The sequence below is a fragment of the Macaca nemestrina genome, chromosome 1, assembly GCF_043159975.1.
Source record: "Macaca nemestrina isolate mMacNem1 chromosome 1, mMacNem.hap1, whole genome shotgun sequence".
Classification (NCBI taxonomy): Eukaryota; Metazoa; Chordata; class Mammalia; order Primates; family Cercopithecidae; genus Macaca; species Macaca nemestrina.
The window spans coordinates 61956173-61970564 of record NC_092125.1 but is presented as its reverse complement, the minus strand read 5'-3'; the positions used below and the strand labels follow the sequence as shown (position 1 = coordinate 61970564).

The 14392-nt window shown below is 40.9% G+C and overlaps 2 protein-coding genes and 1 pseudogene across 2 annotated transcripts; 1 reads left to right on the top strand and 2 right to left on the bottom strand.

Moving 5' to 3' along the window:
* Nucleotides 1-274: 274 nt before the first annotated feature.
* On the bottom strand, nt 275-13293 carry LOC112427225 (zinc finger BED-type containing 6). Its single transcript, XM_071078543.1, has 3 exons — nt 6850-13293; nt 4283-4390; nt 275-2559 (listed from the first exon to the last, which is right to left on the bottom strand). The coding sequence occupies exon 1, from the start codon at nt 12374-12376 to the stop codon at nt 9443-9445; it is 2934 nt and encodes a 977-aa protein (XP_070934644.1). The 5' UTR covers nt 12377-13293; the 3' UTR covers nt 275-2559; nt 4283-4390; nt 6850-9442.
* On the top strand, nt 2467-4581 carry LOC112427198 (charged multivesicular body protein 5 pseudogene; annotated as a pseudogene).
* Nucleotides 7525-7770, bottom strand: LOC139358237 (uncharacterized). The gene has a single exon (XM_071078558.1). The coding sequence runs from the start codon at nt 7768-7770 to the stop codon at nt 7672-7674; it is 99 nt and encodes a 32-aa protein (XP_070934659.1). The 3' UTR covers nt 7525-7671.
* Nucleotides 13294-14392: the final 1099 nt, after the last annotated feature.

Genomic DNA, 14392 nt, shown 5'->3' with positions numbered 1-14392 from the left:
ACCATCCCATGCAAAAACACAAAACAAAGATGCACATTCATACATTTCTTAAGTTTAAAAGGAAAAAAAAAGTATCCAGGTTGCCAAGAAAAACCCAGTTTTTTTTTTTTTTTTTTTTTTTTTTTGAGACAAAGTCTCGCTTTGTTGCCCAAACTGGAGTGCAGTGGCATGATCTTGACTTACTGCAACCTCCACCTCCTGGGTTCAAGCAATTCTCCCGCCTCAGCCTCCTGAGTAGCTGGAATTACAAGCGCCTGCCACTACGCCTGGCTAATTTTTGTATTTTTAGTAGAGACAGGGTTTCACCACGTTGGCCAGATTGGTCTCGAACTCCTGACCTCAAGTGATCTGCCCGCCTCAGCCTCACAAAGTGCTAGGATTACAGGCATGAGCCACCACACCCAGTTAACCTGGTTACTTTTCAACAGAAAATAACTGCTTGAAAATAGGAAGCCAAGAAAAATAACAGGACCTTCTTAACCCACTCTCTAGAAGTTAATGTAGGAAAAAGGAGATATTATTTTAAAATCCTCATGTGCTCAGCAAGTTTTAAAGGATATAGCATTGCTACAAATGAACATACCACTATGAAAAAGGAGTGGGGCTGGGTGCAGTGGCTCAGTAATCCCAGCAACCTGGGATTTCAGAGACGGGCAGATCACGAGGTCAGGAGTTCGAGACCAGTCTGGCCAATATGGTAAAACACCGTGTCTACTAAAAATATAAAAAATTAGCTGGGCGCGGTGGTGTGCGCCTATTGTCCCAGTTACTCGGGAGGCTGAGGCAAAAGAATCATTTGAACCCTGGAGGTAGAGGTTGCAGTGAACCGAGATCACGCCACTGCACTCCAGCCTGGGAGACAGAGCGAGACTCCATCTCAAAAAATAAAAAAAAGAGTAAGAAAAAAACAAAGCTTAAAAAATAAGAAAACTCAGGCTGGGTGTGGTGGCTCATGCCTGTAATTCCAGCTACTTGGGAGGCTGAGGCAGGAGAATCACCTGAACCCGGGAGGTGGAAGTTGCAGTGAGCCAAGATTGTGCCATTGCACTCCAGCCTGAGCAACAAGGGAGAAACGCCTTCTCAAAAAAGTAAATAAAATAATAGTAATAATGAAGAAGAAAAAGATGACGACTGCGATGACGACGAAGAAGATGAAGACTCAAATTTCTAGCCCCTACCTTCAAAAATAGATTTCAGTAGAGGAAAGAACAGAATACACACTGATGAAAAACGTAATAACTGAATTACAAGAGATTACTGACAGGACATCTCCACGAATCCAAAGCAAAAATGCCAACATATGTCACTAAGAGGAAAATTGTATACGAAGTGAAAATAATTCCAGAAAACTCAATTTCTATAAATAGAAATTCAAAAAAGGAATGGAATTTGTAGAGATTATGAAAGAAACAATATAAGAACATTTCCCTAAATTTGATGGACTTGAGTCTTCACATTAAAGGGGCTCATCAAATGCCAGGCAGAACTTTTCTTTAAAGACATCTCTGCTATACACAGACATGGTGAAATTTTTGAATTCCAATGGTAAAGGCAAAATCATACAAACTTCCAGGAAAAATCAGATTGACAACAAAGAAAATCAGACTTGACATTATTAGACTTCTCATCTGAATCTCTACATGCCAAAAGACAAAAATGCTATTCATCCAGAATTTAAAGGAGATTATGACCTTTAAGTTTAAAATTTCAAATTACATTTCACAGATAGCTCTATACCACCTATGTACTCATACTTTGAAAAATAAGAAAGTATTCTAACTTAAGAAAAAGAATTTACAAAAATGTACTCAATGAAAGTAGAAAAAAAAAAACAGGCCAGGCACAGTGGCTCACACCTGTAATGCCAGCACTTTGGGAGGTCGAGACAGGAGAACTGCTTGAACCCAGAAGTTCAAGACCAGCCTGGGCAACATAGTGAGACCCAGTTTCTACAATAAATTAAAAAATTAGCCAGGTATGGCGGCATATGTCTTTACTCCCAGCTACTTGGGAGGCTGAGGCAGAAGGACTGCTTGAGCCCAAGAGGTCGAGGCTGCAGTGAGTTGTGACTGCACCACTGCACTCTGGTCTAGGCAATAGGGCAAGACCCTCTTTCGAAAAATAAATAAATAAGCCTGGGCAACATAGTGAGACCATGTCTCCCTCCCAAAAGAAAAAATTTAGCTGGGCATGGTCCATGCATCTGTGGTCCTAGCTACTCAGGAGGCTGAGTTGGAAGGATCACCTGAGGCCAGGAGTTTGAGACTGCAGTGAGCTATGATCACATCACTGCACTTCAGTATGGGAGGCAGAGCAAGACTCTATCTCTTAAAAAACAAAAAAAAAAGCAAGACAAAACAAAACTTTGTGCCACATACATTACAAACTCAAAAAACAGTCATAATATTTTTACCAATAGCCAGGCATAGTGAGTCACGTTTGTAATCCCAGCTACTCAGGGAGCTGATGCCGGAGGAAGACTTAAAGGAGTTTGAGGCTGCACTGAGCTATGATCACATCACTGTATTCCAGCCTGGGCAACAGAGCAAGACACTGTCTCTAAATAAATAAAAATTTTAAAAATGTTTAAAACAGCTGCTTTGGACATCTGATTTATGATAGATAAAAAATCCTAAATAAAGCATTAGCAAATTGAACTAGCTGTATATTAAAATAGTAACATGGTCAGGTATGGTAGCTCATGCCTGTAATCCCATAGCTTTGGGAGGATTACTGACTTGAGGCTAGGAGTTTGATACCAGCCTGGGCAACACAGTGAGATCCCATCTCTAAATAAAAATTAAAATAAAATAAATAAAAATAACACTACATAATCAAACAGGTTTATTCTGGGACTAGGAATGGGTTAACATTAGGAAACTCATTATATTTAATAGAGTAAAAGGGGTAAAAAACAAAAAACAAAATTCTGTAGTAATTTTTGAAAGACTTCAAAAAAGAAAAAATGGTTAAAAAGTGAAGAAAAGTATTTGAAGTTGTCTTTTTTAAACTATTAAAATAGCTAAAAAAAAAAAAACCAGAAAGGAACCTGAAGTGCAATATCCACTCAATAAAAACTTGGTAAACTACAAGGTACTTCCCAGCATAAATGCACATAATCACCAGAAATCATCAGCATATGCAATATGGTAAAACACTAGAGGTAAACTAACTCAAGATAAATGAAAAAAGGACACCCATTCAACTGTCTTCACCATCTTTCAACACTGTTCCTGATGTTCTAATATATGCATTAAGAAAAAAAGGTGTTAGGCCGGGCACAGTGGCTCATGCCTATAATCCCAGCACTTTGGGAAGCCCAGGCGGGCTGATCACTTGAGCCCAGGAGTTCGAGACCAACCTGGCCAACATGGTGAAACCTAATCTCTATTAAAAAATACAAAAATTAGCTGGGCATGATGGCAGATGCCTGTAATCCCAGCTACTCAGGAGGCTGAGGCAGGAGAATCACTTAAACCCGGAAGGCAGAGGCTGCAGTGAGCTGAGATCACGCCACTGCACTCCAGCCTGGTGACAGAGCGAGACAAAAAAAAAAAAAAAAAAGAAAGGCCAGGCGCGGTGGCTCACGCCTGTAATCCCAGCACTTTGGGAGGCCGAGACGGGCGGATCACGAGGTCAGGAGATCGAGACCATCTTGGCTAACACGGTGAAACCCCGTCTCTACTAAAAAATACAAAAAACTAGCCGGGCGAGGTGGCGGGCGCCTGTAGTCCCAGCTACTCGGGAGGCTGAGGCAGGAGAATGGTGGGAACCCGGGAGGCGGAGCTTGCAGTGAGCCGAGATCCGGCCACTGCACTCCAGCCTGGGCGACAGAGCCAGACTCCATCTCAAAAAAAAAAAAAAAAAAAGAAAGAAAAAAAGGTGTTTGGGTTTCTTCACAGCCGCTCAAGATGAACTGATTCTTCAGGAAAGTGAAATTAAAGCTCCGCCGCCCAGCCTGAATGACTGCATTGGCATGGTGGACGGCAGGGCAGAATCCACTGACAAGAAGATTTCTAGATTGGATACTGAGCTAGTGAAGTGTAAGGATCAGATTAAGATGAGAGGGGGTCCTGCAAAGAATACCGTTACGCAGAAAGCCTTGCGAGTTTTAAAACAAAAGCGGATGTATGAGCAGCAGCAGGAGAATCGCACCCAACAGTCATTCAACACGGAACGAGTCAATTACACCACCCAGTCATTGAAGGATACCAAGACCACGGCTGATGCAATGAAACTGGGAGCAGGGGAAATGAAGGCATACAAGTAAGTGAAAACTGACCAGATTGAGAATTTACAAGACCAGGTAGTGGACATGATGGAAGATGCAAATGAAATCCAAGAAGCACTGAGTCGCAGTTATGGTGGCCCAGAATTCGATGAAGACGACCTAGAAGCAGAGTTGGATACACACTGGGTGATGAGCTTGTGGCTGACAAAGACAGTTCTATTTAGATGAGGCAGTATCTGCACCTGCAATTCCAGAAGGTGTTTCCACTGACACAAAAAACCAATGATGGAGTTCTGGTGGATGAATTTGGATTGCCACAGATCCCTGCTTCATACATTTGCATTATTTAAGTACATCATGTAAAACAAACACATTATGGGACCATGAAATACTGATCTTTCGAAACTTACCATAAGAGATATGTTTCTGTCCTTTCTTTGAAGGAAAGTTTAATTACATTACTCTTCTATTTTTTTCCTTTGAGACTCATTGCTTGGGAAATGCTTTCTTTGTACTAAAACTTGATTCTGGCCAGGCACAGTGGCTCACGCCTGTAATCCCAGCACTCTGAAAGGCTGAGGCAGGCAGATCACGAGGTCAGAAGTTCGAGACCAACCTGGCCAACATGGTGAAACCCCATCTCTACTAAAAATACAAAAAATTAGCCAAGCGTGGTGGCGGGCACCTGTAGTCCCAGCTACTCAGGAGGCTGAAGCAGCCGGGAGGCAGAGGTTGCAGTGAGCCAAGATCGCCCCAACAGCCTGGGTAACAGAGCGACACTCTGTCTCAAAAAAAAAAAAAAAAAAAAATCACTACTGTATCAGAAGTGGGTATTCTGATTCTGTGATTTCCTCAATACTACATCTTGAAATCAATAATGAATATTTCTTGATATCTGATGAATAGGACATTTACTCAATTTTTTCCAAAGGAAAAAAAGGCATAAATTACAAACATATATTAAAAAGATGAGACAGGCCGGGCACAATGGCTCACGCCTGTAATCCCAGCATTTTAGGAGGCTGAGGTGGGCGGATCACCTGAGGTCAGGAGTTTGAGACCAGCCTGGCCAATATGATGAAACCCCATCGCTACTAAAAATACAAAAATTAGCCGGGCATGGTGGCATGTGCCTGTAATCTCAGCTATTTGGAAGGCTGAGACAGGAGAATCACTTGAACCCAGGAGGCAGAGGTTCCAACGAGCCGAGATAGCACCATTGCACTCCAGCCTGGGCAACAAGAGCAACACTCCATCTCAAAAAAAAAAAGATGAGGCAAAAAAAAAAAAAATCCAGAACCTGCAGATTACGTGCTTGCAAACTAGAAAATCTATCAACTAAAACAAACTGAAAATAATAAAAATATAAGATCTACCAGAAGCAGTAAATATCCTTCATACCAGCAATAATCATTCAGATGATGACACAGTACCATTCACAGTAAAAAGATATACAGGAAGAGACAATTCACAATAAAAAGATATACAAGAAGAAAATGAAGAAGTATGCAAGACTCACATTAAATTAAAAACAAAACCAAAAAACTATGAAACTAGTAAGGCACAGAAGACCTGGATAATGAATAAATAGAGTAAAGGATTAAACAAATTACTTCTCCCCAAAACAATGCACACATCGAATGTAATTCAAGTCAAAATCCCAATGAGAGTTTATTACTGGAACTTGATTATAAAATCATCTAGAATCGTTATTTAAAAAGGAATGGGAGGCCAGGCGTGGTGGCTCACGCCTTTAATCCCAACACTTTGGTTGGCCAAGGCAGGAAGACTGCTTGAACCTAGGAGTTTGAGACTGGCCTGGGCAACACAAGGAGACTCCATCTCTATAAAAAGTTTTAAAAAGTAGCCAGGTACAGTGGTGCGCACCTGTAGTCCCAGCTACTCAGGAGGCTTCAGCAATAGGATCTCTTGAGCCCAGGAGTTCGACATTGCAGTGAGCTATGATCATGCCACTGCACTCCAGCCTCGGTGACAAGAGCACAAGACCCTGTTTCAAAACGAAACAAAATAACCCAGTGCTTTTCTCCAAGAAGATGGAATTACAGGAGGACTTCACTTTGGCTATACTGTTTTTACCTTTTTTACAATGTACATATATTATCAAAACAAAGAAAGAAAAAATATGGGCCAGGGGCAGTGGCTCAGGCCTGTAATCCCAGCACTTTGGGAGGCTGAGGCTGGTGGATCACCCGAGGTCAGGAATTCCAGATCAGCCTGGCCCAACATGGTGGAACTTCATCTCCACTAATAATACAAAAATTAGCTGAGTGTAGTGGTGCATGCCTATAATCCCAGCTACTTAGGAGGCTGAGGCAGGAGAACTGCTTGAACCCAGGAGGAGGAGGTTGCAGTGAGCCAAGATTGCGCCACTGCACTCCAGCCTGGGGGACAAGAGTAAAACTCCGTCTCCAAAAAAAAAAAAAAGAAAGAAAAAAATATGTTTCCATTCAAAAACTAAAAGTTTGTAAACAATTATGTACAAGCAAAAATATCTGAACAATGACCTTTTAATTTCTTACTGATCCATGAAAATTATGCCTTAAATGACAAGAATGTTCACTCCTTTCATGACAAAAATGCCTGCTTCCCCCACTTACATTAGCTGGTTGTTCTCACAGGAACGTCTGTGTCTTCACTGAGTTCCAATCTATTACGCCTGTAGGTCGAACCAACACTCAATCCATGAATTAATAATAATGAGGCAGAAAAAATTTTCCTCTTCACACTGCCAAGAAAACCTCTCAGCCACAATTCAAACACAGCATGTGTTTTTAAAACATCTCCCAACTACTGGGAGATAAAGTCCATTCAAATAACCTTTGTCAGACTGGAGACAGCTAGGGTTAGTTATCTCCTCAAACACAAAAACAAAAACAAAAACAGAAACAAAAAGAGTTCATTTAAAGATGAACTTGAGAGTCAAAGGATCATGAAAAAAAAAATCCATCTTCCATAGCTGAACAATGTAATTTAAAAAAAAAACAAAAAAAACCATCAGTTTTTCAGTAAGATCCAATTTCTGGTCTTCAAGATTTCTTCACCTATTAAGAAAAAAACAGAAACCTTCCCCCATCTTTATTATCTGTATAATAAAAGCATACTTGTATGTAAAAATATAGTGTTTTATGTATATAATATACGTACAGATATATACTAACTGGCTTATACACACACACACATATATACACAAATGTATAGAAATATAACATTTGGGTAAGTTTCCCCTTTTAAAATGCACTATAAAAGACTTTAGATTTGGGTTCATTATAAAAATAAAGAACTTACTCTTATACCAAAGTATCATGAACTTATTGTTACACTAAATTTTGCCCAGCCCACAAAATAAAGACGAAGGTAAATCCTTACACATATATCAATATGTATAATATGGATGTATGTATATAAATCCATCATCGTCATCAGGGAGTGTTTAACCAAAAAAGATAGAAACGTATGGTAATAGAGTAACTACAGAGTGGTGCAGCAAGCTGTAGAAGGCAGAGCAGCATTATAGCCATTCTAAACTGGCACTGTCAAAACACAGAAAGCTTTATCTAAGGGAAAATTTATTTCTTATTTTGTATCAACACCAGTGTCACTGGTTTGCCATTAAATAGTGGCCCTGGAAAGGCTTGCTTACGCAGCCTAGGTCCAAATTCTTTACTACTAATGGCTATAGCTAAAGACTTTGTAAGTATATATTTACTCCAGTTAGTAAAAGGGTAAACTTTTGGAGTTGAGATTTCACTTCACAATGGCGTATTTACCATTTAAGAATTTCAAAAAAAAAAAAAAAAAAAAAAAAAAAATCAAAAACAAAAACAAAAACAAAAACCCTTATTTTGATACATAGAAATGAGTTCTAAACTTTGAAACCAGCCCAGTAACAAAGCAATTTTGATTCTCATGTAATAAATACTACATAATTTCTAGGCTAAATCTTGCCAAATACTATCCAAGACAAAACTAAAGTCAAAACTTAAAAAAAAAGTGGACACCTTTTACTCACACTTAATACTAGTCAATTTTCCAGGAATTTTTTGGGCAGGGAATATCCCCAAATCTAAAATGAAAAAAAGGAAAAATTGGGATCTCACATTAGTTATTCAGTCTGAAACTTTTAATAGACTTTTACTAAAGTCATCATTTTCTGGCCTCCTACTCAATCACAGAAACATACTTTCAGAGTAAAAAGGGATCTTAAAATGAGATCAATTCACTCATTTCACCAATGATTCCTAACACATAAAAATACCGACCTGTTAGTTTTCATTAAGAATTCAATGGCCGAAACAACCGCACAGTTAATACAGTATTATGGGTCATTAAGTATGTTTTTAAAAAGATTACCTAAAATTACAGAAACAATTTTTGGGAAATATCTACTGGGTTTTTCCAAGCATGTTCAAAGGGCTCTCATTACAATTCCCATTCAATCTTTTCCAATTCTTGCAAACGTTTTAGTCTGTTTTTACCCATAAATCATTTGAAAGTACCTACACAATCCTTGTCATTTTTATAATATTTTGTAAAGGTTAAAACAGGTATTTCAAAGACTAAAAGTATATTTTCCTAATTGTTTTCTAATATTTCCCTTTTATGTAAGATCCAATTCTAAATATAAAGGGTAACACTATCACACTCGACAATTTGAAATTATAAAGCTGACCAGTATGAGGAGGCAATTAGAAATTTCCAAATATAAAACAATTTCACGGGTTTTCTTTTTGCCAAGTTGTAATTAAGCATCAGGGTTTTTAAGGAAACAGAAAAACAGAGGCAGGAGGAATGCCAGCCTAGAGTACTTCTTTCTCATTTCGTTGGTTTCAGAGCAATACAATTTCCCATGGTGGGGGAAATTTTACTTAAAACCAATTACTAGTTCAATCTACCAGGCAGAAAGCCTAAGGCCTTTCAATGCTGCACTATATTTTTTTTAATTAAAAATATCTTTTCTCTCTCATTGGTATAAGCAAAATTTTCAAGTGCTAGCGACAATGAGTTATAGCTATGAAATTTTTAATCTTCATTTTATCAAAATTATATTGCCTCTGAGGAATTTTCAGCCCTTTTGTGATTTCAGGTTTCCCCAGATGTGTTTATAAAGATAATGATTATATTTAACAACTATAGCTATTAAGATACAGTAACACAGCAAAAAGTTGCCCATTTTAAACGGAGAAAAAGAAATTAAGGCAGTATTTCTTTTTCATTGCTTTGAACAACTTCATTCTCAGGATCCCAGCTCAGAACCAATGTAGAATAATCGTAGTTAACATTTTTCAAGTTCATTTTCAGAAACATTAGTTGTTCTATATTGTCAAAGTCCAGGCTCATGATCTGTTTTGGATGAAAGTGGCTATTTTTAGTAAAGATACATTCAGATTGCCAACTACACATGGGGCAACTTAGATAATGGATGGCAACCTGGGTCAAAGCTGGCCATATGCTTATCTTCCTCTGCCAGTAAATTAAAGGGTCATCACCTCCTGAGAGCTCTGAATACTTCTCTTTGAAGTACTCATCCACAACTGCTACAGCAGAAGGGAACATGAAGCTTTTGCTTCCAAGGGCACAACTGTCTACAGCTGAGCTATCGACAGAACCTGAATTGGAGGTGCCTTCTTTTAGAGATGAGGTAAATGAATCAGTTCCTACTGTAACTGAGGGACAAGAAACTTCTGAAGTTGGAATTTGGCAGATCTCTGGTGAAGATTCCATATAATTACAAACCTCTTCTGCAAGGAACTGCTTATAAGTTTCTAAATCAGCACCTTGAGGAAAAAAGTCTTCCAAACTGTTTTTAAAGCAAGGGTCTAACAAAGTAGCCAAGATACAGGGCTTGGATTTAAGCATGGCACTTAGTAGGGTATCCGTTTCAAGTTTCAGAGATAAACTATCCACCAGATTGAGGGCCTGAGTAATACCTCTGACTTGAAAATCTTCTCTGAGTTTCTGCAAGGAAAGGAGTAGATGATGGATTAGGGGTAGCACCTGATTCAATCCTGCGGTCTTCACGCTCACTTTCTGGGTAGCCTCCTCAAATGGCGTAAGAATATCACAAACATAAGTCATTAGAGTCCACTGAAGGGAGGTGAGCACAACTCCACTGGCTCTACCAAGACTATGGTGAACTGAGTAGCAATGCTCCAAGAGCCATTTTAACATATAAAAAGTAGAAATCCAATGGCCAGTTTCATCCTGCTTCAAATTCTTCCATGGAAGTTGGTGATCATTTTGGAACTCTTGCAGTATCTGACGGGCCTTGACCGAATGACTAAAATGATGACAGGTTTTCCTAGCAGCCACTAACATATTCTCAATGCTTTTGTGCTCACAGAAAAAGTCCTGAATGACCATATTTAAACAATGCAGGAAGCATGGCACATGGGTAAAACCACCATCTTTGATTGCATGTACCACATTAGAGGAATTGTCAGAAACAATGAAGCTAGGGATAAGGAAATTTGGAGAAAGCCACAGACCAATCTGGTCATTTAATTCTTGTAAAATATTGGTTATCAAACAGTCTTTAGCCAAACCTGTAACACAAAGCACTGCCCACTTTCTAAAATCGGGGATCCTGCCATTATTGAGAAAAGATGCAGTTTCCAAAGAAACCCAGTGTACAGTCACAATAAAATAGTCAGTGGATGGGTCATGGGTCCATATGTCAACAGTCAGGTGTATTTTTTGGCTTTGAACATTCTCTAAAGTTAAGAAAATTTTTTCTCTGACACAATCATATAACTGAGGTACAGCCTTAGTGAAAAAGTAAGTCTCTGATGGCAACCTATAATCAGGGGCCACAATCTGCATGAACCTCTGAAAGGCTGGGGTTGAGAAGTAGTTGTAAGGATGCATATCCTCCACAATCATTTGGATAATTGCTTGACTTATTTGACTTGAGACTGGATTTCCACATGTTGTTTCTCTCTCCTGCGCATGCATCAGAGTGCCTTGCTCTGCAACGGGAATAGGACTTTCAGATCTATTTTCAACCTCTAACATAGGTTCATCTGAATCAGAGTCACTAAGGTCCTCAGCTGTTAAATCTTGGCTGCCTGTAGACTTTTCTCCATGCAAGGCATCACTCAAGACATCACTTCTCTCAGTCTCAGCTTCATCTAATCCATTTGCAACAGCACCACTGTCTTTGTTGGCAACAGCCCAATGGATAGGATGTGTGGCTTGCAGGTGTCGTTGAAGTGTTGAAGTCCCTAAGTGGGACCCTGGCCTACCCCGGCTCACACTTCTTTTACATATATTACACACAGCTCTTGAGATGTGCTGAGGATCAGTGTAAAAAAAATTCCAAACGGCAGATGTCTTGGCTCTAGTTCCAGGAATTAAAGCATGCTTGACAATGTTACTTTTGATGAGAAATCTCCCTCTTTCTGCCCTTAGGGCATCAGATGCTGATTTATCATGCTTCTTACCCATTCTATTATCATCTAATGGATCAGTAGGAATATATTCAAAGCTTCCATTGCTTCCAGAAGAGGGAGATAAAGATACATCCAAGGTAAAGTCCTCCTCTCCACTAGTAACTCCAAACTTGTTGGCCCTGGTCCAATGAGGTGAATGCCTTGCTTGCAGATGTCGCTGAAGAGTAGATGTACCAAGATGGCTACCTGGTTTACCCCTGCTGACGCTTTTCTCACAGAGGTTACAAATAGCCCGCCAGGTGTACTGGGGGTCAACATGAAAGAAGTGCCACACAATGGAGGTCTTGGCTCTAGTACTAGGCAGATAGATCTGTTTTTCTATATTGCTCTCAAAAAGACTTTCTTCATCCTGCTCAGCGTCATTGGAAGCTAACAAAGCAGGGGCATCTGCAACAGGCCTCCCAGATCCCAAATCCTTACTAAACTTCTTGGCAAGAATCAATTTTTTTCGACGCCTTTTCCCCTTAATTCGCAAACCCTTCTTTCTTTTCTTTTTAGCAGGCTGTTTGGCCTCTTTATTCACTCCTTCCGCTACCATCTTTTCCTCTACCACATCTTCTTCATCTGTATTAGAATTAATAGGAACACATCCCAGAATCCCAGAATCACTAAAAGTGCTGCATCTTCTGCCAGGAGAGAGTGAGGAAACTGGTACACTTAAAGTACATACACTCATTCTCTTTATGTCTCCACAATTCGTACCAGAATCCGTTAGAGGGTTTATAACTCAAGCAGAAATACAGCTGTCCCTCTCTACTTGCATTACCTTTTCTCCAATTTCTATGGGGAATCAAATTCCCACGGGACCAATAACTTCCAAGCCCGGTTATTTTTGGAGGAAAAGTGACAGCAATGGAGAACATTCCCGAACTCTTTCTTAGAGGGCTTTAAGGTCCCTTCCAATTTTCTAAGTTCTGAATTCAAATAGTCCAGTGTCCTCATGTTACAGAAGTTAAGAACTGAGTCCCCCTTTCCCAGAGTCACAGAGTTGGTTAGTAGCAGCTAGTAGCCAGGTCTTCCAAATCCCAGATCCATGGTCTTTCTGCTTCATCAAGAACTATATCTGCTTGAAATGCCTTCGCCTTTTAAAATATATATTTTTATGATGCCTCATGATAGCGGCATCAATTTCCCTTAATTCTGAAATTAACTATTTTCAGGAAATCTCATTTAAACAAAAACATAGTGCATCATTCAACATTCATCATTTAGGACTGTGATTTGCCAATACAACCCAAAAAGTCAATTCTGGAAAGCCAACACAGACTCCGCATACTGGTCACAGCAAATGCTAGTTGAGCCCTTTCAGTTCTAACTAAAATACAACCTTTTAAAAATGTAACTGGCTGGAAAAAAAATGCTTTGAGAATAAAATTTTAAAACAAGGTTAAATGCTGCATTTTCAAAGTACTATTTGTATCAAGAGTTAATTCAAGTTTAGTTTTCAGATATTTTTAGACTGGAGAAGCTTTTACAGCCTGTAAGTAACTCACAAGTTGGACGCTATAGGGATAGCAAAAAGTGAAATAAGAACTTTAAACCACTTCCATTTCTTTTCGCTTGATCCCTCCCCTTCCCCCAATACCTACATACATTTACCCTAAAAAGCATCGCTATCTCTAGTTCCACAGCCTCCTTCTCAAGGTCCAGAACCAAGGCCTGGAAGATGTCAACAATATAGGCCTTCCCCATAGGAATCCGCACCGATTATGGGAGTTTAGGGGTGTTCTTCATTACGGTTTCACCAATCCTACAAGGAGAACGGAAGTGTCCCTGTTGCTCTTGACTCCGACGCTGAGGGCCAGGGGTGGGAGTGTAATGAGGGTGGGGAATGGGTGTAGGATACCGGAATAAGGTCGGTGGCTTTCTGTATGTGGAGTTTGAGACAAGCTCCAAAGTAGTGGGACCCTGGAGAGGAATGAGAGTAGGTAAATTCAGCGCCCGGCACTCTGTCTGATTGATTTAGGCAGTGAGGGTCCGCTCAACTCGAGAAACTGTTGCCCCGAAGAAAGCAATCTAGTGTCAGTTCTCTCTTCGGATTCGGGGGAACAGTCGGCTTTCGGGGGCTGCTCCGGGCTCCCCCAGATTAGCGAACACCGGATGTGGGGGAGGGGAGAAAGGTTGGCTGGGAAAGGAGCAGGCGCCGTGGGGGTGGGGTGAAGGGGGGTGGGGGTGGGGAGGATGGGAAAAGTGAGCTGGAGCCTGGGGCTCCCAGCCCGCCCCGGCGAGGGCCGCGGCCGGGAGGTGGGGGGGAGGGGTCGTTACGGCGAAGCTGGAGGATCCGCTCTGACTTCCCGGGATAGGCCGCGACCCAGGGGCGAGGGGAGGCCGCTGCCACTCCCCTCGCCCTCTCCCCCACCTCCCCGGCCCCAAGCCACCCGGGAATCAAAAAAACGGGTCTAGTTACCAGAGAACAGAAACTTTACCGAACCGATGACACTATCCCCGACTCCCGCTTGCTGCCACGTCTTTCTTCTTGCTTGGCCGCTGCCGTCCGTCGTCCTCCCAGCAGCAGCACCAGCAGAAAACCAAGACTGCCAGCGTCAAAGATGGCGCCCGGCTACAGGCTCCGCTCTAAGGCCCGGCCGGTAAAAGTGCCAGCACGACGCAGGGCGCGAGGGTTCTGGAAGATGTAGTTCTTCTATGAGGCGATGCCTAAGATGGCTGCTCCGGGTCACAGGGTCACGTGACG

Excerpts from the sequence above, each read along its gene's own strand:
- LOC112427225 (XM_071078543.1), bottom strand. The coding sequence starts at position 12,376 with ATGAGTGTATGTACTTTAAGTGTACCAGTTTCCTCACTCTCTCCTGGC.
- LOC139358237 (XM_071078558.1), bottom strand. The coding sequence starts at position 7,770 with ATGGCTATAATGCTGCTCTGCCTTCTACAGCTTGCTGCACCACTCTGT.